Consider the following 27,270-nt stretch of genomic DNA (forward strand, 5'->3'; position numbering starts at 1 on the left):
CCACCTTCCCGGCCTCCCCCAAACCAGGAGCAAAGCCAGCATTCACTGCCTGTCCCTTGTTGTACTTGGACGAGGTGGTGGAGAGCCTTTATCTTGGACTGCTGGCAACGCGGGAAGTTGCTCCCACAAAAGAATTCCAGGATTTGGGCCCGACGATGAAGGAATGGCCACATATTAGATAGGGCAGTATCTGATGTGTTATTAGATTAGTAACACTAATAAAGTTACGCAGGTTCAAATCGCACCACGGTATTTTAATTCAACTTAAAATGTAGAAATAAAAAGCAGGTACTCTTAAAAGCCAGGTAAATAAGGTCACATTCGTTTTATTAGACGTATAAACAATACTTTCACTGATCCAGTTAAAAGTGATGCACCAAAATAAAACAAAGAAAAAAAAGTTGCAGGTCTCAAAATAATACATTTTCACAACTTCAAAAGAAAAGTATTTCACTTTTGCCGAACACGTTTAACTGGGGATCCCCAGAAAACGCACCGACAATAGAACAGTTGTCGGGCAGGTGTTACAGAGTGTTTCACACAGACTGTAACTGAGGCGATCGGTGCTTTAAGGCAGTCACATGGTTTACCAGCTCGAATAGGCTTAAGACAAACGGTGAACGTCTGTAAATTTCAATTGCTGGCTCCAAGTATATTGAACATGCGACAAAAACAGACAGGTTTCCCTTCAATCCAGGCACCTTCGTTTCCAGTGAGCTGGCACGCGCACAAAGAGGACCAAGCAGGGATGGAAGGTGGAGGTTGTGTCGCCACCATCAGGATTCATCCCTCGAGTAAACAAAACAAGGGTAACTTCCCTTCCTTCAGACTATTATGTAAAATGTGACATGTAGAATGGCTGAGTCACAGAATTCAGTAATGAGAAAGACCTGGGTGAATACACATAGTCTGGATCCACAGTACCATACTCTTTCCCCCCCCCCCCCCTCCCACCCTCTGGATCCACAGGACCACGCCCCCCCCTCCCACCCTCTGGATCCACAGGACCACGCCCCCCTCCCACCCTCTGGATCCACGGGACCATGCCCCCCCCCCACCTCACCTCACCCTCTGGATCCACAGTACCACACCCTCCCCTCGCCCCCTCCCCTTTTATGGGATACAGTGATCCTGTTCCTTGGCACAGTATGAAACCGGTCTCTTATGGTACACAATACCACATTCTGCAGATTGTTACGTCTCAACTAATTATTCCATAATCGCATGTCCAAAGCAGGGATATATAAACAAGAAATATAACAATTTTTTTTTAAATCGAAGATATTTGGCCGGACAATTAAGGCAAGGTGATCTCCACAGGTCTGAGGAGCCTCAGGTGCTCTTGCTCTTCGTCAATGTGAATGTCGGTCACGGAAGCAGACTGATCCATCCTCCAGGCCAAAGTAAACCCTTTCTGCCATGTCGATGAATAATCCTGTCTCTACCACTCCTGCAGGGACACAAGTGTTTAGAAGTACAGAATATTCACAAGCATTTCAGATGTGAATTAAAAGAGTAAAGTCTTGGAAAATGGGATCAGGCCAAAATGTATTAGAACAAAGAACAAAGAAAAGCACAGCACAGGAACAAGCCCTTCGGCCCTCCAAGCCCCTGCCGACCATGCTGCCAGTCTAAACTAAAATCTTGTACACTTCCTGGGTCCGTATCCTTCTATTCCCATCCTATTCATGTATTTGTCAAGATGCCTCTTAAATGTCACTATCGTCCCTGCTTCCACCACCTCCTCCGGTAGCGAGTTCCAGGCACCCACTACCCTCTGCCTAAAAAACTTGCCTCGTACACCTACTCTAAACCTTGCCCCTCTCACCTTAAACCTATGCCCCCTAGTAATTGACCCCTCTACCCTGGGGAAAAGCCTCTGACTATCCACTCTGTCTGTGCCCATAATTTTGTAGACCTCTATCAGGTCACCCCTCAACCTCCGTCAGTCCAGTGAGAACAAACCGAGTTTATTCAACAGCTCCTCATAGCTAATGCCCTCCATTCCAAGCAACATCCTGGTAAATCTCTTCTGCACCCTCCCTAAAGCCTCCACATCCTTCTGGTAGTGTGGCGACCAGAATTGAACACTAGACTCCAAGTGTGGCCGAACTAAGGTTCTATACAGCTGCAACATGACTTGCCAATTCTTATACTCAATGCCCCGGCCAATGAAGGCAAGCATGCCGTATGCCTTCTTGACTACCTTCTCCACCTGTGTTGCCTATTTTCAGTGACCTGTACACCTAGATCTCTCTGACTGTCAATACTCTTGAGGGTTCTACCATTCACTGTATATTCCCTACCTGCATTAGACATTCCAAAATGCATTACCTCATATTTGTCCGGATTAAACTCCATCTGCCATCTCTCCGCCCAAGTCTCCAAACAATCTAAATCCTGCTGAATCCTCTGACAGTCCTCATCACTATCCGCAATTCCACTAACCTTTGTGTCGTCTGCAAACTTACTAATCAGACCAGTTACATTTTCCTCCAAATCATTTGTATATACTACAAACAGCAAAGGTCCCAGCTTTGGTCCCTGCGGGACACCACTAATCACAGCCCTCCAATCAGAAAAGCACCCTTCCATTGCTACTCTCTGCCTTCTACGACCTAGCCAGTTCTGTATCCACCTTGCCAGCTCACCCCTGATCCCGTGTGACTTCACCTTTTGTACCAGTCTGCCATGAGGGACCTTGTCAAAGGCCTTACTGAAGTCCATATAGACAACATTCACTGCCCTACCTGCATCAATCATCTTTGTGACCTCTTTGAAAAAATCTATCAAGTTAGGGAGACACGACCTCCCCTTCACAAAACCATGCTGCCTTTCGCTAATACGTCCATTTGCTTCCAAATGGGAGCAGATCCTGTCTCGAAGAATTCTCTCCAGTAATTTCCCAACCACTGACGTAAGGCTCACCGGCCTGTAGTTCCCTGGATTATCCTTGCTACCCTTCTTAAACAAAGGAACAACATTGGCTATTCTCCAGTCCTCCGGGACATCACCTGAAGTCAGTGAGGATCCAAAGATTTCTGTCAAGGCCTCAGCAATTTCCTCTCTCGCCTCCTTCAGTATTCTGGGGTAGATCCCATCAGGCCCTGGGGACTTATCTACTTTAATATTTTTCAAGACGCCCAACACCTCTTCTTTTTGGATCTCAATGTGACCCAGGCTATCTACACACCCTTCTCCAGACTCAACATCTACCAATTCCTTCTCTTTGGTGAATACTGATACAAAGTATTCATTTAGTACCTCGCCCATTTCCTCTGGCTCCACACATAGATTCCCTTGCCTATCCTTCAGTGGGCCAACCCTTTCCTTGGCTACCCTCGTGCTTTTTATGTACATGTAAAAAGCCTTGGGATTTTCCTTAACCCTATATGCGTGACCCCTTTTAGCCCTCCTGACTCTTTGCTTAAGTTCCTTCCTACTTTCCTTATATTCCACATAGGCTTCGTCTGTTCCCAGCCTTCTAGCCCTGACAAATGCCTCCTTTTTCTTTTTGCCGAGGCCTACAATATCTCTCGTTATCCAAGGTTCCCGAAATTTGCCGTATTTATCCTTCTTCCGTACAGGAACATGCTGGTCCTAAATTCCTTTCAACTGACATTTGAAAGCCTCCCACATGTCAGATGTTGATTTACCCTCAAACATCCACCCCCAATCTAGGTTCTTCGGTTCCCGCCTAATATTGTTATAATTAGGCAACCACAGTGAACATCTCCCAATAGGTTAAAGGTCAGTTCTAAACGCTAGTTTTCCAAGTGGCTAATACATATATTAATGGTGCATGAGGGAACTAAATATATTATCTCCAAATTCATAGATGATACAAAGTTGGGTGGGAGGGTGAGCTGTGAGGAGGATGCTTCATTGGGATTGGGAGAGGCTGAGTGAGTGGGCAGATGCAGGATAATATGGATAAAGCTGAGCTTATCCAGTTCAGTAGCAAAAATAGGAAGGCAGATTATTATTTGAATGGGTGTAAATTGAGAGAGGTGGATACTCAGCGAGACCTTGGTGTCCTCGTGTATCAGTCACTGAAAGTAAGCAGGCAGGTACAACAGATAGTAAAGGCAAATGGTATGTTGGCCTTCATAGCGAGAGGATTTGAGTATAGGAATACAGATGTTTTGCTGCAATTGTATAGGGCATTGGTGAGGCCACACCTGGAGTATTGTGTCCAGCTTTGGTGTCCTTATCTGAGGAAGGATGTTCTTGCTATGGAGGGAGTGCAGCGAAGGTTTACCAGGCTGATTCCTGGGATGGCGGGACTGTCATATGAGCAGAGACTAAGTCAGTTAGGATTATATTCATTGGAGTTTAGAAGAGCGAGAGGGGATCTCATAGAAACTTACAAAATTCTAACAGGATTAGACAGGGTAGATTCAGAAAGAATGTTTCCGATGGTGGGGGAGTCCAGAACTAGGGGGTCATAGTTTGAGGATAATGGGTAAACCTTTTAGGACTGAGGTGAGGAGAAATTTCTTCACCCAGGGAGTGGTGAATCTGCGGAATTTGCTACCACAGACAGTAGCTGAGGCCAAAACATTTTGTAATTTCAAGGAGGAATTAGATATAGCTCTTGGGGTGAAAGGGATCAAGGATATGGGGGGAAGGCGGGATCAGGGTATTGAACTTGATGATCAGCCATGATCATAATGAATGGCGGAGCAGGCTCGAAGGGCCGAATGGCCTCCTCTTCCTTTTATTTTCTTTGTTTCTACGTAGAATGGAAACAATTTCCTCACCTGGAATCATTTTAATGCTGACATTCACGTTTTTCCAGTCAGAAATATTATTAAACTTCCAATCCAAGATGAAATTGCCGTTATCCGTCACCACTGGTCCCTGGAATAAAGTAACACTTTAGAACACCTCAAATCCCTCACCATCAACATGGGGAAAGAGGTTCACATCAACCCTCAAAAGATGCTAACCTGCCACATTACTATCTGTTGAATAGGTGTCGGCCACGGCTCAGTGGGTAGCACTCTCACCTCTGAGCCAAAGGATTAGGTGGAGCATCATATGGGGAAATGCGAATGGCAAATAAAAGAGATGCATATTGTCTAAATGGTGAGAGATTGCAGAACTCTTGAGATGCAGAGGGATCTGGGTGTCCTAGAGCATGAATTGGAGAAGGTTAGTATGCAAGTAATTAGAAAAGCTAATAAAATGTTATTGTTTATTGCAAGGGGGACTGAATACAAATGTAAGGAGGTAATGCTTCAGTTGTACAGAGCAGTGATGAGAACACACCTGGAGTGTTATGTACATTATTGGTCTCCTTATTTCAGGAAAATTGTTAATGGATTAGAAGCAGGACAGAGAAGGTTTGCTGGACTAATACCAGGAATGGGCAGGTTGTCTTATGAGGAAAGGTCAGACATTTAGCCTTATATCCGCTGCAATTTAGAAGAGTACGAGGTGACTTGATTGAAATCTATAAGGTCCTGGGGGGTCATGACAGGGTGACTGAGGAGGATGTTTCTACTTGAGAGAATCTCAAACTAGGGGGTCACTCATTTAAGACAGAAATTCTTTCTCTCGAGGGTTGAGAATCTCTCGAACTCTTCCTCAAAAGGCAGTGGAAGCAGAGTCTTTGAATATTTTTAAGGCAGAGCTAGATCGATTCTTGATCAACAAGACAATGAAAGATCATCAGGGGTAGGCAGGAAGTGAAGGGGAAGTTACAATCAAAATCAGCCATGATATTATTGAGTGATGGAACAGCCTCACTTAAGTGACTATGGTCATGACAGGTTTACGATAACAAAAGCAAAATTCGGCAGATGTTGGAGATCTGAACTGAAACCAGAATGAGTTGGTGCAATCAGCAGGCCTGGCAGAATCTGTGGAGAGGGAAACACAGTTAACAAAGAAGAGTTCTGAAGGGTCGTGTGGACTCAAAACGTTAACTCTGTTTCACCCTCCACAGACGCTGCCAGACCTGCTGAACTTTACCAACTCTGATAAGATGGACAAAGAAAAACTATCCCCATGAGCTGATGGCACAAGGATGTGTGGACACCAGATTTTAAGGTTTGGGGAAAGAGAAAAAGGGGAGGGATGTGAGGAAGAAGTTTTATTTGTACCCAGCGTATGGTAATGACCCGAGACTCGCTGCCTAAGATGGTGGTGGAAGTGGAGACAATCAATGATTACAAAAAAGGTTATCCATGAAGGCCCAAAGTCTCCACCTGTCCCCTTGCCTGAGGTGTGGTGATCCTCAGGTTAAATCACCACCAGTCAGCTCTCCCCCTCAAAGGGGAAAGCAGCCTATGGTCATCTGGGGTCTATGGTGACTTTGCTAACTGTTGGAGGGAATTAAAGGTGAGTTCTGGAGACTGTGTTTAGCTTCAAGGAAAATCTTTATTGTTTCACTTGCATGTGGGAGACACAGAGAGCTCGGCCCTGAATGATGCAGCTCCCCCCCCCCCCCCCCCCCGCCCCCGAGTCCGTGGCTCTCCCAGATTGTACATTGCAATGGTCAGTTATACTGTTCAATGTCGTAAGGTTCCGTATTGATATGGTAATTGTTTACTGAATACAGATAGTTTGAAAAAACGTAATATTAACATATTGATTTGTTTTACTGAATGCCGGATGGTTCGCATAATTTTGTTAAGTACAGACATTGTTTGAAACAGTCCTGGTCATCGCATCTCCAGACGATTTCTGACCCCCATTTAGCATGTCAAAAGAAAGTTTCAGTTCTGGGAAGGTGCTAAAGGCCTCCCTTGCCTAGATGTCCGGGGATAACGATCTTTCTTGGAGTCTGGCTGTTTCCATGTGGTACCCCTGATTGTGTTGCGAATGAAAACGAGTTATAGGCATTTGAGGGAAATAAAGTTGAAAGGCCACGGAAACAGAGTGGGTGAATGGGACTGATTGGATTGCTGTACAGGGAGTTTACACGGACTTGATGGACTCAACGGTCTCCATCTGCGCCATTATATTACAATTAGTGCGCAGATACATAGTACTTCCAACAGGAATCATTGAATACAGTTTAGCAGCAGGAATGCTCGCACAGGGCTAACCAAATTCAGCATTCCAATTCCCACCTCAGCTAGCATTAGCTAGTTCAGCACTGATTTGTGGGAGGGGAGGGACACGAACACATGCGTGCTCTAGTCTGCCTGGCCTGTTCTATTCCCGAGTCCACACTACATTGCACTTAACCAACAGGTCTTCTCTGATCTACAAAGAAAGTTTTGGCTTGGACACCAACGAGAGTTCCCGCTAAGTTGTGTACTTACAGCTTTATTTGCAGCCATTCGTAACTCAGCTGCCCCACCAAACTTAGCAGCAATCGCCTTGGTAACTGGCACATAAGCCATTGGAATGACTTCGATTGGAACGCCCCTTTTCCATTTCTCCCCAAGGCTTTTGGAATCCTTCCTAAACAAAAATTAAAAGGAACTGAAAAGACGACGAGGTCACACGTCACCAAGTTTAGTACAGGTGTATTCATCGTCCATAACTCGGAAACCAAACACACCCAAAAAACACCCTTTTTGTACCGTGCCAATCTTTAGCGCGGGAAGTCCAGCAGTTTGTCTGCACCGTTTAACTTCTTATATTTGTGGTGACCATAACAAAAAAAATCTTCAGTCTGACAGACGGACACTTTCAGTCTCGTTTGAGGGACTGTCCTGTGCCGTCATGGGTGTGGTCCTTCAGATGGTACATGAAACTGAGACTCTGCCTGCCTGTGCTTAAAGCTGCAGTAGGAAAATGGGTTCGGGTAATCTTTTTGAGGATCCCATTCAAATTGCCTGAAAGGTTGTCTTCATCTGAATCCAGAGAATGTAACCACGAAAAGATTGCATGAAATCCTTTACATCTTTTCCAACAATGCTTACTTAAAAGGGCAAATGATCCAGCTCACCTGTAATCTGCAACAACAATAAATTCCTTGGCACAGCCAGCAACAATCTTCTCCTGAGTCAAACAACCTCTGTTGGAGCAGGAGAGGCAACAGTGTTACTCTCAAAACTCACGTACCTCCCATCCCGCATTTACCACTAGATAATTCCTGGATAGATGAGGTTGGCCAAGTGGCTCATCTTAGCCCATTCCCCACCACAAGTCACTCACTGCTAACTGTTTCTTAAAGCGAGCCTAAACTTTTTGCCTCCATGATCCAACTCAAAAGTTGACTCCCAAGCGTTGAGAAGTATGGAGAATTCGGACTGTGCAACACATTGGCAGAGTGCCACACTAAAAGCTCTGGACAGATTCAGAAATGGGAGACCAAAAACGAAAAAGATCACTGGAAAACTCATGCCAAGGAGATTAGACCACACTGGTGGATTATTTTTGTGCGTTATGTGATCAATATTTTGGAGGCGGAGAGCAGCACTGTGCAGCCCCAGCGCCCGCCCGCCCCCCGCGCCCCCCCCCCCCACAATCCCCAGTTAAATTGTTCAGTGATTGGGGTAGAGTGGGTTGTGCTTGATCCAGTGAAGAGCAACCTGTGCTGTTTCCACAGGAGATACTGAGATTGTGAAAAACATTTCATAAATGAAAGTTCTTTCTACACCTAATGTCCAAAAGGAGCAAAGATGCAACACGTTCTTGTGGAACACTCACCCTCCACCTTTGATTAAGTTAAGGTCCGAGTCCACCTCATCCGCACCATCAATAGCCACATCGAGCTAGCAGGGTAACGAAAGGAGAAAATTAAGTAAACCAGTCCAGTAAATGTGCAACAATACAGCTGCCCTCATTGACACTGGCCAGCATATTATGCAAAGCACATGAATTATTTGTGCTTGAACTATGGGTCACACTAACAAGGCGAGCATTTGATGTCCATCCCCAGTTACTCTTAAGATGGTGGTGAACTGCCTTCTTCAGCAGCTGCTGTCCACGTGATGTCGGGACACTCAACAGTGCTCGGAGCAGGGAGCCTCCACATTTTGATCCAGGGACAATGCAGGAATGGTGATATATTTCAAAGTCCGGATGGCGTGCAGCCTAGAGGGGAACGTGGAGGTTGTTCTCATGTTCCTGCCTTTGATCTTCTCGGTGGTAGAGGTCACAGGCCTGGAAGACGTCGTTGATGAAGCTCAGATGCTTGTTGCAGAGCACCTTGGTGGATAGTAGCCGCCACCATGCTGGACAGAGTGAATATTTGAGCCGGTGGATGGGTTAATGGACATCTAGTCCCACGTTCAGGTGCCTGGAGTGCTCCTGTCTTGCGGCTTTGCCCAGCTTGAACTCTACTAGCTACCTGAGCGGGGGCGGGGGTGCCTTGTTAATTAGGAATGAAATTAAATCAATAGCACTAAACGACATAGGGTCAGATGATGTGGAGTCTGTGTGGGTAGAGTTGAGGAACCACAAAGGCAAAAAAACCATAATGGGAGTTATGTACAGGCCTCCTAACAGTGGTCAGGACCAGGGGCACAAAATGCACCACGAAATAGAAAGTGCATGTCAGAAAGGCAAGGTCACAGTGATCATGGGGGACTTCAATATGCAGGTGGACTGGGTAAATAATGCTGCCAGTGGACCCAAGGAAAGGGAATTCATTGAATGTTTACAGGAGGGCTTTTTGGAACAGCTTGTGATGGAGCCCACAAGGGGACAGGCCATTCTGGACTTAGTGTTATGTAATGAGCCAGACTTGATTAAAGATCTTAAAGTAAGGGAACACTTAGGAGGCAGTGATCATAATATGGTAGAATTCAATCTGCAATTTGAAAGAAAGAAGGTAGAATCAGATGTAAAGGTGTTGCAGTTAAATAAAGGTAACTACAGGGGCATGAGGGAGGAACTGATGAAAATCGACTGGGAGCAGAGCCTAGTGGGAAAGACAGTAGAACAGCAATGGCAGGAGTTTCTGGGAGTAATTGAGGACACAGTACAGAGGTTCATCCCAAAGAAAAGAAAGGTTATCAGAGGGGGGATTAGGCAGCCATGGCTGACAAAGGAAGTCAGGGAATGCATCAAAGCAAAAAAGAAAGCCTATAACGTGGCAAAGAGTAGTGGGAAGTCAGAAGATTGGGAAGGCTACAAAAACAAACAGAGGATAACAAAGAGAGAAATAAGGAAAGAGAGGATCAAATTTGAAGGTAGGCTAGCCAGTAACATTAGGAATGATAGTAAAAGTTTCTTTAAATACATTAAAAACAAACGGGAGGCAAAAGTAGACATTGGGCCGCTCTAAAATGACGCTGGTAATCTAGTGATGGGAGACAAGGAAATAGCGGAGGAACGAAATAAGTACTTTGCGTCAGTCTTCACAGTAGAAGACATGAGTAATATCCCAACAATTCAGGAGAGTCAGGGGCAGAGTTGAATATGGTAGCCATCACAAAGGAGAAAGTGCTAGAGAAACTAAGAGGTCTAAAAATTGATAAATCTCCTGGCCCAGATGGGCTACATCCTAGAGTTCTAAAGGAGATAGCTGAAGAAATAGTGGAGGCGTTAGTTATGATCTTTCAAAAGTCACTGGAGTCAGGGAAAGTCCCAGAGGATTGGAAAATCGCTGTTGTAACCCCCCTGTTCAAGAAGGGAACAAGGAAAAAGATGGAAAATTATAGGCTAATTAGCCTAACCTCGGTTGTTGGCAAGATTCTAGAATCCATTGTTAAGGATGAGATTTCTAAATTCTTGGAAGTGCAGGGTCGGATTAGGACAAGTCAGCATGGATTTAGTAAGAGGAGGTCGTGCCTGACAAACCTGTTAGAGTTCTTTGAAGAGATAACAAATAGGTTAGACCAAGGAGAGACAATGGATGTTATCTATCTTGACTTCCAAAAGGCCTTTGATAAGGTGCCTCACGGGAGACTGCTGAGTAAAATAAGGGCCCATGGTATTCGAGGCAAGGTACCAGCATGGATTGACGATTGGCTGTCAGGCAGAAGGCAGAGAGTTGGGATAAAAGGTTCTTTTTCGGAATGGCAACCGGTGACGAGTGGTGTCCCGCAGGGTTCAGTGTTGGGGCCACACCTGTTCTCTTTATATATTAACGATCTAGATGACGGGACTGGGGGCATTTTGGCTAAGTTTGCCGATGATACAAAGATAGGTGGAGGGGCAGGTAGTATGGAGGAGGTGGGGAGGCTGCAGAAAGATTTAGACAGTTTAGGAGAGTGGTCCAAGAAATGGCTGATGAAATTCAACATGGGCAAGTGCGAGGTCTTGCACTTTGGAAAAAATAGAGGCATGGACTATTTTCTAGACGGTGACAAAATTCATAATGCTGAAGTGCAAAGGGACTTGGGAGTCCTAGTCCAGAATTCTCTAAAGGTAAACTTGCAGGTTGAGTCCGTAATTAAGAAAGCAAATGCAATGTTGTCATTTATCTCAAGAGGCTTGGAATATAAAAGCAAGGATGTACTTCTGAAGCTTTATAAAGCATTAGTTAGGCCCCATTTAGAATACTGTGAGCAATTTTGGGCCCCACACCTCAGGAAGGACATACTGGCACTGGAGCGGGTCCAGCGGAGATTCACACGGATGATCCCAGGAATGGTAGGCCTAACATACGATGAACGTCTGAGGATCCTGGGATTATATTCATTGGAGTTTAGGAGGTTGAGGGGAGATCTAATAGAAATTTACAAGATAATAAATGGCTTAGATAGGGTGGACGTAGGGAAGTTGTTTCCATTAGCAGGGGAGACTAGGACCCGGGGGCACAGCCTTAGAATAAAAGGGAGTCACTTTAGAACAGAGATGAGGAGAAATTTCTTCAGCCAGTGGTGGGTCTGTGAAATTCATTGCCACAGAGGGCGGTGGAGGCCGGGACGTTGAGTGTCTTTAAGACAGAAGTTGATAAATTCTTGATTTCTCGAGGAATTAAGGGCTATGGAGAGAGAGCGGGTAAATGGAGTTGAAATCAGCCATGATTGAATGGTGGAGTGGACTCGATGGGCCGAATGGCCTTACTTCCGCTCCTATGTCTTATGGTCTTACGGTCTTTTGAACGACCATTTTTATAATAACCGAGAATGCGGCAAACACTCAGCAGGTCAGACAGCATCTGGAGAGAGAATAAGTGTTAGCATTTCAGGTCGATGGCCTTTCCTCAGAACTAACACAAGTTCTTATGGTGGCCCATCACACCCTGGAACATGAACTGTGTTTCTCTCCACAGTCGCAGGGTGCCCTGCTGAGTGTTCCCAACATTCTATTGTAATTTCAGATTTCCGGCATACACAGCATTTTGCTTTTGTACGGGAACTCTATTTTCTCCGTAGGCCCACCCACAGTCCTCCAAAATCAGAACTGGCAGCACAACGAAGACAGGTAAAGGCGCCCTACCTCAGGGTGTCTGTCCAGGTCGCTGAGAGTCAACTGGTGCTGTAGGATTAGTTGACGAGCCTGAAGGAGCAGAACAGATAACAGTTTGAACAGGCACATTCACATTTAGTAAGATAGGCTGCAGTCTTAGTGTTAAAGAAAATCCGAACATCGGCTCTCTTATATAAAAAGGTCTGTGGATAATCGAATGATCCACACAAACTTCAAAAGATAGGAGGCACTATAGACCTACAAGTCTCTCATAGATATGAAGAATCATTCATACTTGGGAGTCATAAAGAGGGTGATCCACTTTATGAAGGAATAGGTTGATAAACAGACTAAGCAACTGAGAAGTTACAAGTGACTGCCGAATTGAGGAGGTCATGCGCGCGCACACACACACACACACACGCACACGCACACGCACACACAGATTGGCCAGGATAGGACTGGACAAGATATGGCTGTGATTCTCCCTCTCTCTCTTAGTCAAACTGCACACTCAATGCCCAGGTCAAGCAGGCTTTGGTTGAGGAATTAAAGGGTTTTCTGCAGGGATGGGAATAACACAGGCTCCCAATCGTTATTTTGCTACTTGTACAAAAAGATGCTGCATTTAAGACAAAAGTGGCAACATCTTACCGAGGAATCTTTGTGGTGAAAGATGCACCTGTAGAATAACATCCGATCACTTTCCCAGGAACAACACTTAAGCCCTACATATGCAATGAATTAAAATGCCACTAGGGTCAGCTATGCTGTATATCGTGTTTGCAGCGAGATCCCACAACACGACATATATGAATGACCAACTAGTCTACTGTTTGATTTTGGTTGAGGAAAGGTGAAGACTAGCACACCTCCCAGCTTCAAGGACACAATGGGGTATGTGACATCCAACTGAACAAATGATCGAAGCAGACTCAATCAAGGACTTCAAACAAAAAGAATTATCTGAACAGAAAGAACTTGCAGCAGGGTTACAGGGAAAAGGCAGGGCAGTGCGGCTGCACTCTGCAAGAGCCAGAATGGACAGAGCAGGAGGACTGGCCTCTTCAACAATTAGAATTCCTGTAGTGCAGAAGGAGGCCATTCAGCCCGTCAAGTCTGCACCAACCCTCTGAAAGAGCACCCAATCTAAGCCCAACCCCCCTCCCCTCCCCGTAACCCCACCTAACCTACACATCTTTGGACACTAAGGGGAAATTTATCATGGCCAATCCAGCTAACCTACCCAATCCCACATCTTTGGACTCTCAGCTGCCCACCTGAGAATCCTGCTCGGGTGGGGATCAGCAGCGCCACCCAAGGCCGCAGACTGGCGGGGCACGAGCAGCACTACAGATACATGCCCCCCAAAAGAAGGGCAAGTTCTCCTGACATGGCCTCACCACCCTCGGTGGGCCTCGCCATAGTGTACAGCTGGGGTTCCTGCTTCCGGGTTGGGCACAATCCACCAACATAAACCACACCAGCAAAATGTGCAGCACAGGTGAATAGTTTAACCCGCATAGTGTTTAGTGGGGATCGAAGGATGCAAAAGACTTATTTATGTTGCCATAGCAATTTCTCTGTTATGTTTTGGTTACTTTGATGATATTTCTATTGTGTTCACTATAATGGTGTAGCCTGTTCATACTTTATGGGAGGTTTGTCACAATTGTGTATTTGGATTATACGTTAATATGCTTTTTTTCCCCCGTTATAAATATAAATGAAAATCTTCAATAAAAACACTTTTTTAAAAACATCTATGGACTGTGAGATGAAGACGGAGCATCCGGAGGAAACTCACGCAGACACGGGAAGAACATGCACACCCCACACAGTCAGCCAAGGCCGGAATTGAGCCCGGGTCCCTGGCGCTGTGAGGCAGCAGTGCTAACCACTGTGCCGCCCTGCCATATTGGTGCACAAAGCAGGCTGAATGGCATCTTTTGGTGCTATAATTCTATGAAATGTGGACTGCATTACAGCATGAACCCAAAAGAGACGGTCCATAAGACCAGAAGATATAGGAGCAGAATTAGGCCACCTCTGCCTTAAAGACACTCAGTGATTTGGCCTCCACAGCCTACTGCGGCAAAGAGTTCCACAGATTCACCACGCTCTGGCTGAAGAAATTCCTCCTCATCTCGGTTTGAAAGGATCGTCCCTTTAGTCTGAGATTGTGTCCTCTGGTTCTAGTTTTTCCTACAAGTGGAAATATCCTCTCCACGTCCACTCTATCCAGGCCTCGCAGTATTCTATAAGTTTCAATAAGACCCCCCCACTCATCCTTATGAACTCCAACGAGTACAGACCCAGAGTCCTCAAACCGTTCCTCAGACGACAAGCTCGTCATTCCAGGGACCATTCTTGTGAACCTCCTCTGGACCCTTTCCAAGGCCAGCACATCCTTCCTTAGATACAGGGCCCAAAGCTGCTCACAATATTCCAAATGGGGACTGACCAGAGCCTTATATAGCCTCAGAAGTACGTCCCTGATCTTGTATTCTAGCCCTCTCAACATAATGCTGACATTGTATTTGTCTTCCTAACTGCCGACTGAATCTGCACGTTAACCTTAAGAGAATCGTGAACAAGGACTCCCAAGTCCCTTTGTGCTTCTGATTTCCTAAGCATCTCCCCATTTGGAAAATAGTCTATGCCTCCATTCCTCCTTCCAAAGTGCATAACCTCACACTTTTCCACATCATATTCCATTTGCCCCTTCTTTGCCCACTCTCCTAGCCTGTCCAAGTCCTTTTACAGTCCCCCTGCTTCCTCAATACTTCCTACTCCTCTACAGATCTTTATATTGTCTGCAAACTTTGCAACAGTGCCTTCAGTTCTTTACTCCAGATCATGAATGTATATTGTGAAAAGTTGTGGTCCCAGCACAGACCCCTGAGGTACACCAATAGTCATCGGCTGCCATCCTGAAAAAGACCGCTTTCTCCACTCTCTGCCTTCTGCCAGTCAGCCAATCCTCTATCCATGCCAAGATCTTACGGCTCTTAACTTATTCAACAGTCTCCCATGTGGCACCTTGTCAAAGGCGGTCACAGAATGGTTACCGTCTAGTCGGACTCCATTCAGCCGGACATGTCCCTGACAGCTCTCTGCAACAGCAAGTCAGCTCATCCCACTCCCCTTCCCCGTTGCCCTGGAAATTTTCATTCTTATCCAATTCTCTTTTGAAAGCCTCGATTGAATCTGCCTCTCTCCAGCAGTGCTTTCCAGATACCGATAAAACCATGATTGAGCAGCATGGTGGCACAGTGGTTAGCATTGTTGCCTCACGGCACCGAGGTCCCAGGTTCGATCCGGCTCTGGGTCACTGTCCGTGTGCAGTTTGCTCATTCTCATGCATGGGTTTCACCCCCACAACCCAAAAGATGTGCAGGGTTGGTGGATTGCCCCTTAATTGGAAAAAAATGAATTGGGACCTCTAAATTTTAAAAAAAGCACAGTGGGTGAGCCCTGATGCCTCACGGCGCCGAGGTCCCAGGTTCGATCCTGGCTCTGGGTCACTGTCCGTGTGGAATTTGCACTTTCTCCCTGTGTCTGTGTGGGTTTCGCCCCCACAACTCAAAGATGTGCAGGTTAGGTGGATTGGCCACGCTAAATTGCCCCTTAATTGGAAAAAATGAATTAGGTACTGTAAAAAATATAAAAAATTTAATTAATAAATAAACCATGAGGGGGCTGGACAGAGTAGAATATGGGAGGATCTGTTCCCACTAAATAAAATCATTAAAAAAAAAAAGAGGGCACAGATTTGAAGTGATTTACAAATGAAGCAAATGCGATGTAAGGAAAAAACTACTTCACACTGAGCGATTGCGTGGCCTGGAAGTGTGGTGGAGGCAGTTTTAACGGAGGCATTCAAGAGGGCATTACATGATTATCTGAATAGGAACAACGTGCAGGGGTACGGGGAAAAGGAAGGGGAATGGCACTAAGACATGGATGCACGTTTGGAGAGCCAGTGCACACACGATGGGCCAAAGGGCCTCTTTCTAGCGCCATAACAATTTTGCGATAACAACTCAGGTTGTTCTCTGAGGAAAAGATTGGACAATCTGGGTTCATTTCCACTGGAGTTCAGACGGGTGACCTGTAAATAAGATCCTGAACGGTGTTGACAAGCTGGACGTGGAAAGGGTGCTTCCCCTATGCGGGTGAGTCCAGAACTCGGGGGCACCGTTTAAAGTTGGGGGTCGCCCTTCTCGCACAGAGTTGAGGAGAATTCTTCCCTCTCAGGAGGGTTGTGCGACTTTGGAACTCTCTGCCTCAGAAGGCGGGGGAAGCGGAATCACCGAATATTTTTAAGGCAGAAGCGGTTAGATTTTTGTGAGGCAAGGGAATCAAAGTTTATCGGTGGTAAATAAAGTGGTAGATTCTGTGGGCAGCGCGGTAGCACAGTGGTTAGCACTATGGCTTCACAGCGCCAGGGTTCCAGGTTCGATTCCCGGCTTGGGTCACTGTCTGTGTGGAGTCTGCACGTTCTCCCTGTGTCTGCGTGGGTTTCCTCCAGGTGCTCCGGTTTCCTCCCACAAGTCCCGAAAGACGTGATATTAGGTGAATTGGACTTTCTGAATTCTCCCTCTGTGTATCCGAACAGGCGCCAGAATGTGGCGACTAGGGGCTTTTCACAGTAACTTCATCGCAGTGTTAATGTAAGCCTACTTGTGACAATAAAGATTATTATTATTATAAGATGGGAATCTGGAATTCAAATTGGAGTGTTGGCCTTTATTGGTAGAGGGATTGAGTTCCGGAGTCAGGAGGTCATGTTGCAGCTGTACAGAACTCTGGTACGGCCGCATTTGGAGTATTGCGTACAGTTCTGGTCACCGCATTATAGGAAGGACGTGGAGGCTTTGGAGCGGGTATGTAAACAGTCCAACTAGGGAAGGGGCGGTACTGGACCTGGTATTGGGGAATGAGCCCGGCCAGGTGGTAGATGTTTCAGGAGGGGAGCATTTCGGTAACAGTGACCACAATTCAGTAAGTTTTAAAGTACTGGTGGACAAGGATAAGAGTGGTCCGAGGATGAATGTGCTAAATTGGGGGAAGGCTAATTATAACAATATTAGGCGGGAACTGAAGAACATAGATTGGGGGCGGATGTTTGAGGGCAAATCAACATCTGACATGTGGGAGGCTTTCAAGTGTCAGTTGAAAGGAATACAGGACAGGCATGTTCCTGTGAGGAAGAAAGATAAATACGGCAATTTTCGGGAACCTTGGATGACGAGTGATATTGTAGGCCTCGTCAAAAAGAAAAAGGAGGCATTTGTCAGGGCTAAAAGGCTGGGAACAGACGAAGCCTGTGTGGCATATAAGGAAAGTAGGAAGGAACTTAAGCAAGGAGTCAGGAGGGCTAGAAGGGGTCATGAAAAGGCATTGGCAAATAGGGTTAAGGAAAATCCCAAGGCTTTTTACACTTACATAAAAAGTAAGAGGGTAGCCAGGGAAAGGGTTGGCCCACTGAAGGATAGGCAAGGGAATCTATGTGTGGAGCCAGAGGAAATGGGCGAGGTACTAAATGAATACTTTGCATCAGTATTCACCAAAGAGAAGGAATTGGTAGATGTTGAGTCTGGAGAAGGGGGTGTAGATAGCCTGGGTCACATTGTGATCCAAAAAGACGAGGTGTTGGGTGTCTTAAAAAATATTAAGGTAGATAAGTCCCCAGGGCCGGATGGGATCTACCCCAGAATACTGAAGGAGGCTGGAGAGGAAATTGCTGAGGCCTTGACAGAAATCTTTGGATCCTCGCTGTCTTCAGGGGATGTCCCGGAGGACTGGAGAATAGCCAATGTTGTTCCTCTGTTTAAGAAGGGTGGCAGGGATAATCCCGGGAACTACAGGCCGGTGAGCCTTACTTCAGTGGTAGGGAAATTACTGGAGAGAATTCTTCGAGACAGGATCTACTCCCATTTGGAAGCAAATGGACGTATTAGTGAGAGGCAGCACGGTTTTGTGAAGGGGAGGTCGTGTCTCACTAACTTGATAGAGTTTTTCGAGGAGGTCACTAAGATGATTGATGCAGGTAGGGCAGTAGATGTTGTCTATATGGACTTCAGTAAGGCCTTTGACAAGGTCCCTCATGGTAGACTAGTACAAAAGGTGAAGTCACACGGGATCAGGGGTGAACTGGCAAGGTGGATACAGAACTGGCTAGGCCATAGAAGGCAGAGGGTAGCAATGGAGGGATGCTTTTCTAATTGGAGGGCTGTGACCAGTGGTGTTCCACAGGGATCAGTGCTGGGACCTTTGCTCTTTGTAGTATATATAAATGATTTGGAGGAAAATGTAACTGGTCTGATTAGTAAGTTTGCAGACGACACAAAGGTTGGTGGAATTGCGGATAGCGATGAGGACTGTCTGAGGATACAGCAGGATTTAGATTGTCTGGAGACGTGGGCGGAGAGATGGCAGATGGAGTTTAACCTGGACAAATGTGAGGTAATGCATTTTGGAAGGGCTAATGCAGGTAGGGAATATACAGTGAATGGTAGAACCCTCAAGAGTATTGAAAGTCAAAGAGATCTAGGAGTACAGGTCCACAGATCACTGAAAGGGGCTACACAGGTGGAGAAGGTAGTCAAGAAGGCATACGGCATGCTTGCCTTCATTGGCCGGGGCATTGAGTATAAGAATTGGCAAGTCATGTTGCAGCTGTATAGAACCTTAGTTAGGCCACACTTGGAGTATAGTGTTCAATTCTGGTCGCCACACTACCAGAAGGATGTGGAGGCTTTAGAGAGGGTGCAGAAGAGATTTACCAGAATGTTGCCTGGTATGGAGGGCATAAGCTATGAGGAGCGATTGAATAAACTCGGTTTGTTCTCACTGGAACGAAGGAGGTTGAGGGGCGACCTGATAGAGGTATACAAAATTATGAGGGGCATAGACAGAGTGGATAGTCAGAGGCTTTTCCCCAGGGTAGAGGGGTCAATTACTAGGGGGCATAGGTTTAAGGTGAGAGGGGCAAAGTTTAGAGTAGATGTACGAGGCAAGTTTTTTACGCAGAGGGTAGTGGGTGCCTGGAACTCACTACCGGAGGAGGTAGTGGAGGCAGGGACGATAGGGACATTTAAGGGGCATCTTGACAAATATATGAATAGGATGGGAATAGAAGGATACGGACCCAGGAAGTGTAGAAGATTGTAGTTTAGTCAGGCAGTATGGTCGGCACGGGCTTGGAGGGCCGAAGGGCCTGTTCCTGTGCTGTACATTTCTTTGTTCTTTGTTTGTTGGGTGCAGAGGAGATTTACCAGGGTGTTGCCTGGTATGGAGGGAAAATCTTATGAGGAAAGGCTGATGGACTTGAGGTTGTTTTCGTTGGAGAGAAGAAGGTTAAGAGGAGACTTAATAGAGGCATACAAAATGATCAGGCGGTTGGATAGGGTGGACAGTGAGAGCCTTCTCCCGCGGATGGAAATGGCTGGCACGAGGGGACATAGCTTTAAACTGAGGGGTAATAGATATAGGACAGAGGTCAGAGGTAGGTTCTTTACGCAAAGAGTAGTGAGGCCGTGGAATGCCCTACCTGCTACAGTAGTGAACTCGCCAACATTGAGGGCATTTAAAAGTTTATTGGATAAACATATGGATGATAATGGTATAGTGTAGGTTAGATGGCTTTTGTTTCGGTGCAACATCGTGGGTCGAAGGGCCTGTACTGCGCTGTATTGTTCTATGTTCTATGTTCTAAAACACAAACGGATCAGCCACAATCTCGTCAAATGGCGGAGAAGGGGTGGAGTGACCTACTTCGGCTCCTATGTCCAGAGGTAACTTCGCTGTACCTCTTGCCACTGTGTGTTCCTTTGCCACTCACCTTAGATTTGCCCCCTTTGGTTCTCAACCCTCCCACCAGAACGCACAGTTTCACTTTAACTACTTTGTCTAGACCCGCTCGTGATTTTGAGCACGTCTATCAAACCTTCTCTCAATCTTCCTTCCCTTCTCGAAGCAAAATCGCTCGGGTTTTCCAATCTATCCCAAGTTCCTTATCCATGGAGCCATTCTTATTATACTTTTCTGCACCCTCTCCAAAACCTTCATATCCAACCTGATGAGGCCACAATTAGGCACAATGCGCAGTTTCAGCAGGAACCAGGGTGTTACAAATGGTTCACCATAAAACATAGTGCAGAAGGAGGCCATTCGGCCCACCGAGTCTGCACCAACCCACTTTAAGCCCTCACTTCCACCCTATTCCCGTAACCCAATAACCCCTCCTAACCTTTTTGAACACTAAGGGCAATTTAGCATGTCCAATTCACCTAACCTGCACGTCTTTGGAGGAAACCGGAGCACCCGGAGGAAACCCACACAGACACACCCTGGAGCTGTGGGGCCACAGTGCTAACCACTGTGCTACCGTGCTGCCCACTTGCTTTTTGTAGTGTGTATTTTGTAACCATTTTCTCTGCCTGCGTCACTCGAATAACTTATGCCCATAAACCTCCAGGTCCCGCTGTTCCTGCGATCCTTTTAGAATTGTACCCTTTTATTGCCCCTTAATCTTCACACTAATACGCATCATGTCACATTTCTCCACACCCAATCTCATCTACCACACGTTTGTGCACCAAACCTCTGCTTGGCACTTTCCAATGCAGTTCTGTGGGAATGTTTGTCAGAGGTTCTGCCTTTTGGACAAGATGTCAAACCAAGGCTCCCGTCTATTCTCTCACTGTTTCAAAAAAGAGCGTGGAAATTCTCATCAAATGTCCTGGTCAATATTTACCAACCAATCAACATCGCTGAAAAGAAAAACTGGCTGGGTCATCATCACATTGTGGGATCTTGTCATGCGCAAATTTGCTGCTTTTGCATTTGAAGCGTGGAAATTTTTGTAAGTCACTGGCCATCAAGTGTCTGGGGTGTCTTATGGCCATGAAAGGCACTATATAAACGCAAGTAAACCTTTGTTATCGGGTCATTGTGGAAACTTCAATTTGTGTTTCCCATGTCGCTAGGGCAAATGCACAGTATACAGAATGCTGGTGTTTGAGAATATTAACTTCAGGCTCACCTGGAATGAGGTAGGAACACAGACTATTTTCAGATTCTCGTCTCGAACCCGTTTAGCTGCAGAAAACAGAAACAAAGGTTTTTGAGAACAGAGGAGAAGGTGGCAGAAATCTAGTCTAATCTGTTCTCTTCACATAAGAGGGTGACCAAAAAATTAGGCCGTAGAACACGGTAGATAATTTATTTTGTTCAGTAAGTACAAATAAATAAACGTACACCAACCAACCCCGTAAATTAACCCTACATTAATTAATCTTTACCGCTAATGCACAATCGTAAACACTTCAATACACTGGGCTGGTTTGCACAGGGCTAAATAGCTGGCTTTTAAAGCAGACCAAGGCAGGCCAGCAGCACGCTTCAATCCCCGGACCAGCCTCCCTGAACAGGCGCTGGAATGTGGCGACGAGGGACTCTTCACAGTAACTTCATTTGAAGCCTACTTGTGACAAGAAGGGATTTTCATTTCATTTCATTTCACTGGAAGGGTTATGAAAATAGCTGAGCGATAGGAATCAGTCGTGGTAAACGGACTGGAGGAATGGGGAGTTCCCCAGGGGCCGCTGCTTTTCTTCACTTCTATTAATGACCAAGACATGGGTGTGCAGGGCACAATTACAAAGTTGGATGTTAACACCAAACTTGGAAGTATTGTAAACGGTGAGGGGGTTGGTTATAAACCTCAGGAGAGAATAGGAGTTTGTGGAGTGGATGAACACTTGGCAGATGAAATAGAATACAGGGAAGTACAAAGTGATCAACTCTAAAGGGGGTTCGTGAGCAGAGGGACCTGGGGGTATATGTACATAGATCACGGACTGTTGCAAGGCAGGTTTAGAAAGTGGTCAACAACGCATATGGGATCCTGGACTTTCTAAGCTGGGACCTAGAGTGCGAAAAGCATGTAAATTATGATAAAGCCTCCATGAAATTCAGGTTCAGCCTTAACTAGGGTATCGAGTCCAATTTCGGACACATGTAAAGGCATTAGAGAGAAAAGATTCACGAGAATGGTTCCTGGACAAGGAACTTGATCTACCTAGTGAATGGGCTGTTCTTCATGGAGAAGATTAAGAGGCGATTTGATAGAAGTGTTCAAAGTCATGAGGGACTGGGCAGACTGGAGGAGGAGAAACCATTCTTGTTGGCAGACATATAAAGAACCAAAGGTGATTGACAAAAGAAGTATTGGCGACAGGACAGGAGGAATTTTTTTTTTTTTTTTTTTTTTTTTTAAAAGCAGCACGTGGTTAGAATCTGGAATGCATTGCCGAAGAGCGTGCTGGAGACAGATTCAATCAAGATCTTCACAAGTGAGTTGGATGATTACCAGAAAAGAAAATATCTGCCAGGGTCAAAAGGTGGGCGAGTGGGACTAGGTAGGTTGCTTTTGAGGGGAACAGACATGGACACAATGGACTAAGTGCCCTCCTTCGCCGCTGTAACCATTGGGTGAATTGATGATATTCTCACCGATGAAGGGCAGAAGAATTTTTCTTTAGTTAGGGCATCATGATCAGCACAAGCTTGGAAGGCCAGAGGGCCTGTGCTGTACTTTTCTTTGTTCTTTGTTAACCTACTCTGCTCTAATAAACACAATCCTAGTTTTACAATCCTAGTTTTTAAAAACTAGCTTTTAACTGTATCTTCCTATTTTTGATATCATCCCAGTAAATGAACACACGTTTTCCATGGCTCTTTTCTATAATCCTGGAGATCCTTGTGTCCAATAACCTCCCCCCACATGTATTCTGAAACAAATTTGCATTTTTGGATGACAAGGGAGATAGAAAATCCGATAACATAAAATGGATATTATAATAATAATCATTATTGGTGTCACAAGTAGGCTTACATTAACATTGCAATGAAGTTATTGTGAAAATCCCCTAGTCGCCACATTCCAGCGCCTGATCGGGTACACAGAGGGCCAATTCACCTACCAGCAAGTCTTTCAGGACTATGGGAGGAAACCGGAGCACCCGGAGGAAACCCACAGAGACACAGGGAGAACGTGCAGCCTACGCACAGACAGTGACCCAAGCCGGTATTCGAACCTGGGACCCTGGTGCTGTGAAGCAACAGTGCTAACCACTGTGCTAACGTTCCGCCCATATGATGCATGCCAGGCAAGCCTTCCGTCAAGTGAGAACCGAGTCAATATGGGGAAATGGTGGTATAGCAGCAACGTCACTGGATATGTAATCCAGAGGCTCAGGTTACTATCATCAATTGTCAAAACCCAAGGGTAGCATGGTGGCATAATGGGTTAGCCCTGCTGTCTCACGGCGCCGAGGTCCCAGGTTCGATCCTGGCTCTGGGTCACTGTCCGTGTGGAGTTTACACATTCTCCCCGTGCTTGCGTGGGTTTCACCACCACAATTCAAAGATGTGCAGACTATGTGGATTGGCCGCGCTAAATTGCCCCTTAATTGGAAAAAATGAATTGGGTACTCTAAATTTTATTTTTTTTTTAAAATCAATTGTCAAAACCCATCCGGTTTGCGATTGTCCTATCGGGAGGGAAATCTGCCGTCCTTACTGGGTCTGGCCTACAAGCGACTCCCAACCACACAACAATCTGGTTGACTCTCTGCCCAGTAAGCCACTCAGTGAAAGGGAAATTAGGGGTGGACAACAAATGTTGGCCTTACCAGTAACGTCCACACCCTATGAAAGAATAAAGAAAAAATAACGTGGAACAGGAACCATAGGGGGCTTATTTCACTCAATGGCTAAACTTTCCACGGTGAGATTGGATTTATCAACCTCTGGGTTACTGGCTCATTACTAGACTACTTGCAACATCCTTGTTACACAAGTGCCAGGCAATGACCATCTCCAGCAGGAAAGAATCTAACCGTCTCCCCTTGACATTCAATGGCATTCCCATTACTGAATCTCCTTCTGGGAGTTACCATTGACCAGACATTCAACTGACCAGCCATATAAATAATGTAGCTGCAAGAGCAGGTCAGAGGCTCCGAATTCTGTGGAGACTAACTCACCCCCTGACTCCCCAAAGCCTGTCTACAACGCACAAGTCAGGAATGGGGTGGAATATTCTCAGTTTGCCTGGAGAAGTGCAGCTCAACAGCACTCAAGAAGCTCGACATCACCAGCTCAATCGATCAGCAGCCTATCCACCAGAATGGTACACACTGACAGCAGTGTGAACCATCTGCATGATGCAGTGCAGCGACTGACCAAGGCTCCTTCCTCGTGATTTTTCAAACTGCAACATCTACAACCGAGAAGGACAAGGGCAGCAAATGCACGGGAACAGCACTCGCTGCAAGTCTCCCTCGATGCAACACACCATTCCAGACTTGGGAACGGTTTCAACATTTTTTTGGTTGTATCTGGTGATGAAATGCTGTTGCCAAAGTTTCCAACAAGTGCTGCGAATCTGTCATTGGGTCAAAAATTCTGGAGCACCCTTCTGAACAGCACTGCGAGTGTGACTACATTACGTGGACTGCAACGGTGAAAGGCAGCTAGCCACCACCTGCTCAAGGGTAATTTTGGGTAGTCAAGAAGGGCTGGCCGCCCAGAGACGCTCACATCCCAAGAATCAATTCATTAAAAATGCCAATAATTTATAAAAGTGCAGCGGTAGGAATTACATTGACCACTGCAGTCTAGTCCAGCAAAGAATATTTTTTTCTGATTCATAGCCAGTGAAAATGTGTGCACAGACTTGACCGAGGCCTGCCTCTTGGATGGAGCACACAGACTTTGAGATACACATTCATTCAGTATAAATAATGAGGCACTGTTGAATCCAGGGAGCCAAAAGTTCAGCTGGTCACCCTCTGGCTCTCTTGTGAGGTTGTCACCAATACTGAATGTCAACATTACACAGATATTTATTTTTATCCCACTGGATCGAGAACCCCGCTAAACGTACATTCAGAATAGCCAGTTGCGTTTTCCTAACCTGCGGGAAAATCTTTGACTAATTATAGAGGTCTCACTGCCAAGAGGTTTAAACCTGCAACTGCATAGCCACGAAGGGGTAAAATTCAACAGAAAATCAGGAATGTTAGAATGTCCCACATGGGAGACTGGTAGCGAAGTTAAGAGCCCATGGGATCCAAGGAAATTTGGGAAATTGGATCCAGAATTGGCTGCGTGGCAGGAAGAGAGATTGGATAGACTGGGATTGTTTTCCTTGGAGAAGAGAAAACAATGAAGGGACATGATTGAGATGTGTACATTTATGAGAGGCATAGAGTAAACAGGAAGAAACCTTTCCCCTTGGCGGAGGGATCAATGATCGGGGGTCACAGATCTAAGGTAAAGGCAGGAGGTTGAGAGGGGATGTCAGGATAAGCCTTTTCACCCAGAGGGTGGTGGGAGTCTGGAATTCACTACCTGAAAGAGTGGTGGAGACAGAGACCCTCATTACGTTTAAATATTTGGATGCCAAGGCAGGCAAGGTTCTATGTCAATACTGGAAAATGGAATTAGAATAGTCAAGAGATTGTTTTTGACCAGTGCAGACGCGATGGGCCGAAGAGCCTTTTCTGTGCTGTCAGCCTCTGTGACAGTTATTCTGCAGAGTTAGTGCCGATGCCCAGAGTGCGAAGGGAAGCGTAGCCCAGATCTTCGCTCCTGATCACTGTTGGCTGACTCCTGCTGGCAAGTACGCACATCAATGCAAGGACTGGATTGGATAATCCTCCCTACCCATTCCCATAATCAGCATGAGCCTATAGGGGCCAGTTTAGCTCACTTGGCTAGACAGCTGGTTCATGATGCAGACTGCCAGCAGCGCGGGTTCAATCCCCTTACCGGCTGAGGTTATTCATAAAGCCCCGCCTTCTCAACCTTTCCCCTGAGCGGAGGCGTGGTGATCCTCAGGTTAAATCACCACCAGTCAGCTCTCCCCCTCAAAGGGGAAAACAACCTATGGCCATCTGGGACTATGGTGACTTTACCTCACCTATAATCCACTAACTCTCACTGTCATAGGTCACTTATGAGGAATCGTAACCTTGGAGATGGAGCAAAGGCAACATCTTCAGACAAGAAGGGGAGGAGAAGTAGAGAAAAAAGGTGTGCATAAAAATCTGAGATCCATTTATAATAGGCCTGTCACCAACACAGATAGCTAGCTACCTGGTGTTGCTGAACCACAAAATGTGGCTCAAACTGATCTCTAAGAGCATGCATATTTCACCTTGGGGCCCAGAAAGCTTTGTCACATCACTGCAGTGAGAGAGTATCATCTCAGTTCATGTGTTGCAATAAGGACCTTGATCCACTGATCCTTTTTTTTTGAAGAGTATGCAGGGAGGTGATGCAATGTTGTTTCCAAAGTTTCCAACAAGTGCTGTGAAACTCAGTGTCGAAGCTGCAAGAGCAGTCCCCTTTAGAAATCATTCCATCTGCATTACAGATTGCAGGCAAATCCATTAGTGAGCCAAATGGATTTTTAAAACGACAATCCACAGTTACAAGGCCTCCATTCATAATAAGAGTTTGTATTTTGTATTTAATTAATCTAACAGAATTTAAATCCCCCAGTCACGCCTATGGGATTTGAACGTGACTCCAATGGGCCATGGGGCCTGATGGAACTCTTATTGCTGCACATTTATAAAATCCCAGCTGAAAATATGAGACGGGATTCTCCAGGAACCGGCGGAGCAGGCCACTCCGGCGCCGAGGAGTGGCGTGAACCACTCCAGCGCGGGCCGCCCTGTAGGTGCGGAATCCTCCGCTCCTTCAGGGCCTAGGCCGGCGCTGGAGTGTTTGCCGCCACGCCAGCTGGCGCGGAAGGGCCTCCGGCGGCCGGCGCAAGTTGGCGCCTGTGCGGGAGCACGAGCGTGGGCTGGCGTCATCCCAGTGCATGCGCAGGGGGGTTCTTCTCCACACCGGCCACGGCGGAGGTTGACAGCGGCTGTTGCGGAGGGAAAGAGTGTCCCCCCGGCACAGGCCCGCCCG

At 46.2% G+C, this 27,270-nt stretch overlaps 1 protein-coding gene across 1 annotated transcript in view; it reads right to left on the reverse strand.

Annotated features, from left to right (window-relative positions):
* Nucleotides 1–1,077: 1,077 nt before the first annotated feature.
* rpia (ribose 5-phosphate isomerase A (ribose 5-phosphate epimerase)) overlaps nucleotides 1,078–27,270 on the reverse strand; it is a 36,237-nt gene continuing 10,044 nt past the window's right edge. Inside the window, exons 3-9 of the mRNA XM_072497642.1 lie at nucleotides 21,320–21,375; nucleotides 12,298–12,357; nucleotides 8,614–8,678; nucleotides 7,910–7,978; nucleotides 7,278–7,419; nucleotides 4,764–4,863; nucleotides 1,078–1,450 (exon numbers count right to left, since the gene is read on the reverse strand). Coding sequence (XP_072353743.1) covers nucleotides 1,353–1,450; nucleotides 4,764–4,863; nucleotides 7,278–7,419; nucleotides 7,910–7,978; nucleotides 8,614–8,678; nucleotides 12,298–12,357; nucleotides 21,320–21,375 — 590 coding nt within the window. The 3' untranslated portion in view covers nucleotides 1,078–1,352. The remainder of the gene's footprint in view (nucleotides 1,451–4,763; nucleotides 4,864–7,277; nucleotides 7,420–7,909; nucleotides 7,979–8,613; nucleotides 8,679–12,297; nucleotides 12,358–21,319; nucleotides 21,376–27,270) is intronic.

The sequence above is a fragment of the Scyliorhinus torazame genome, chromosome 3, assembly GCF_047496885.1.
Source record: "Scyliorhinus torazame isolate Kashiwa2021f chromosome 3, sScyTor2.1, whole genome shotgun sequence".
Lineage (NCBI taxonomy): Eukaryota > Metazoa > Chordata > Chondrichthyes > Carcharhiniformes > Scyliorhinidae > Scyliorhinus > Scyliorhinus torazame.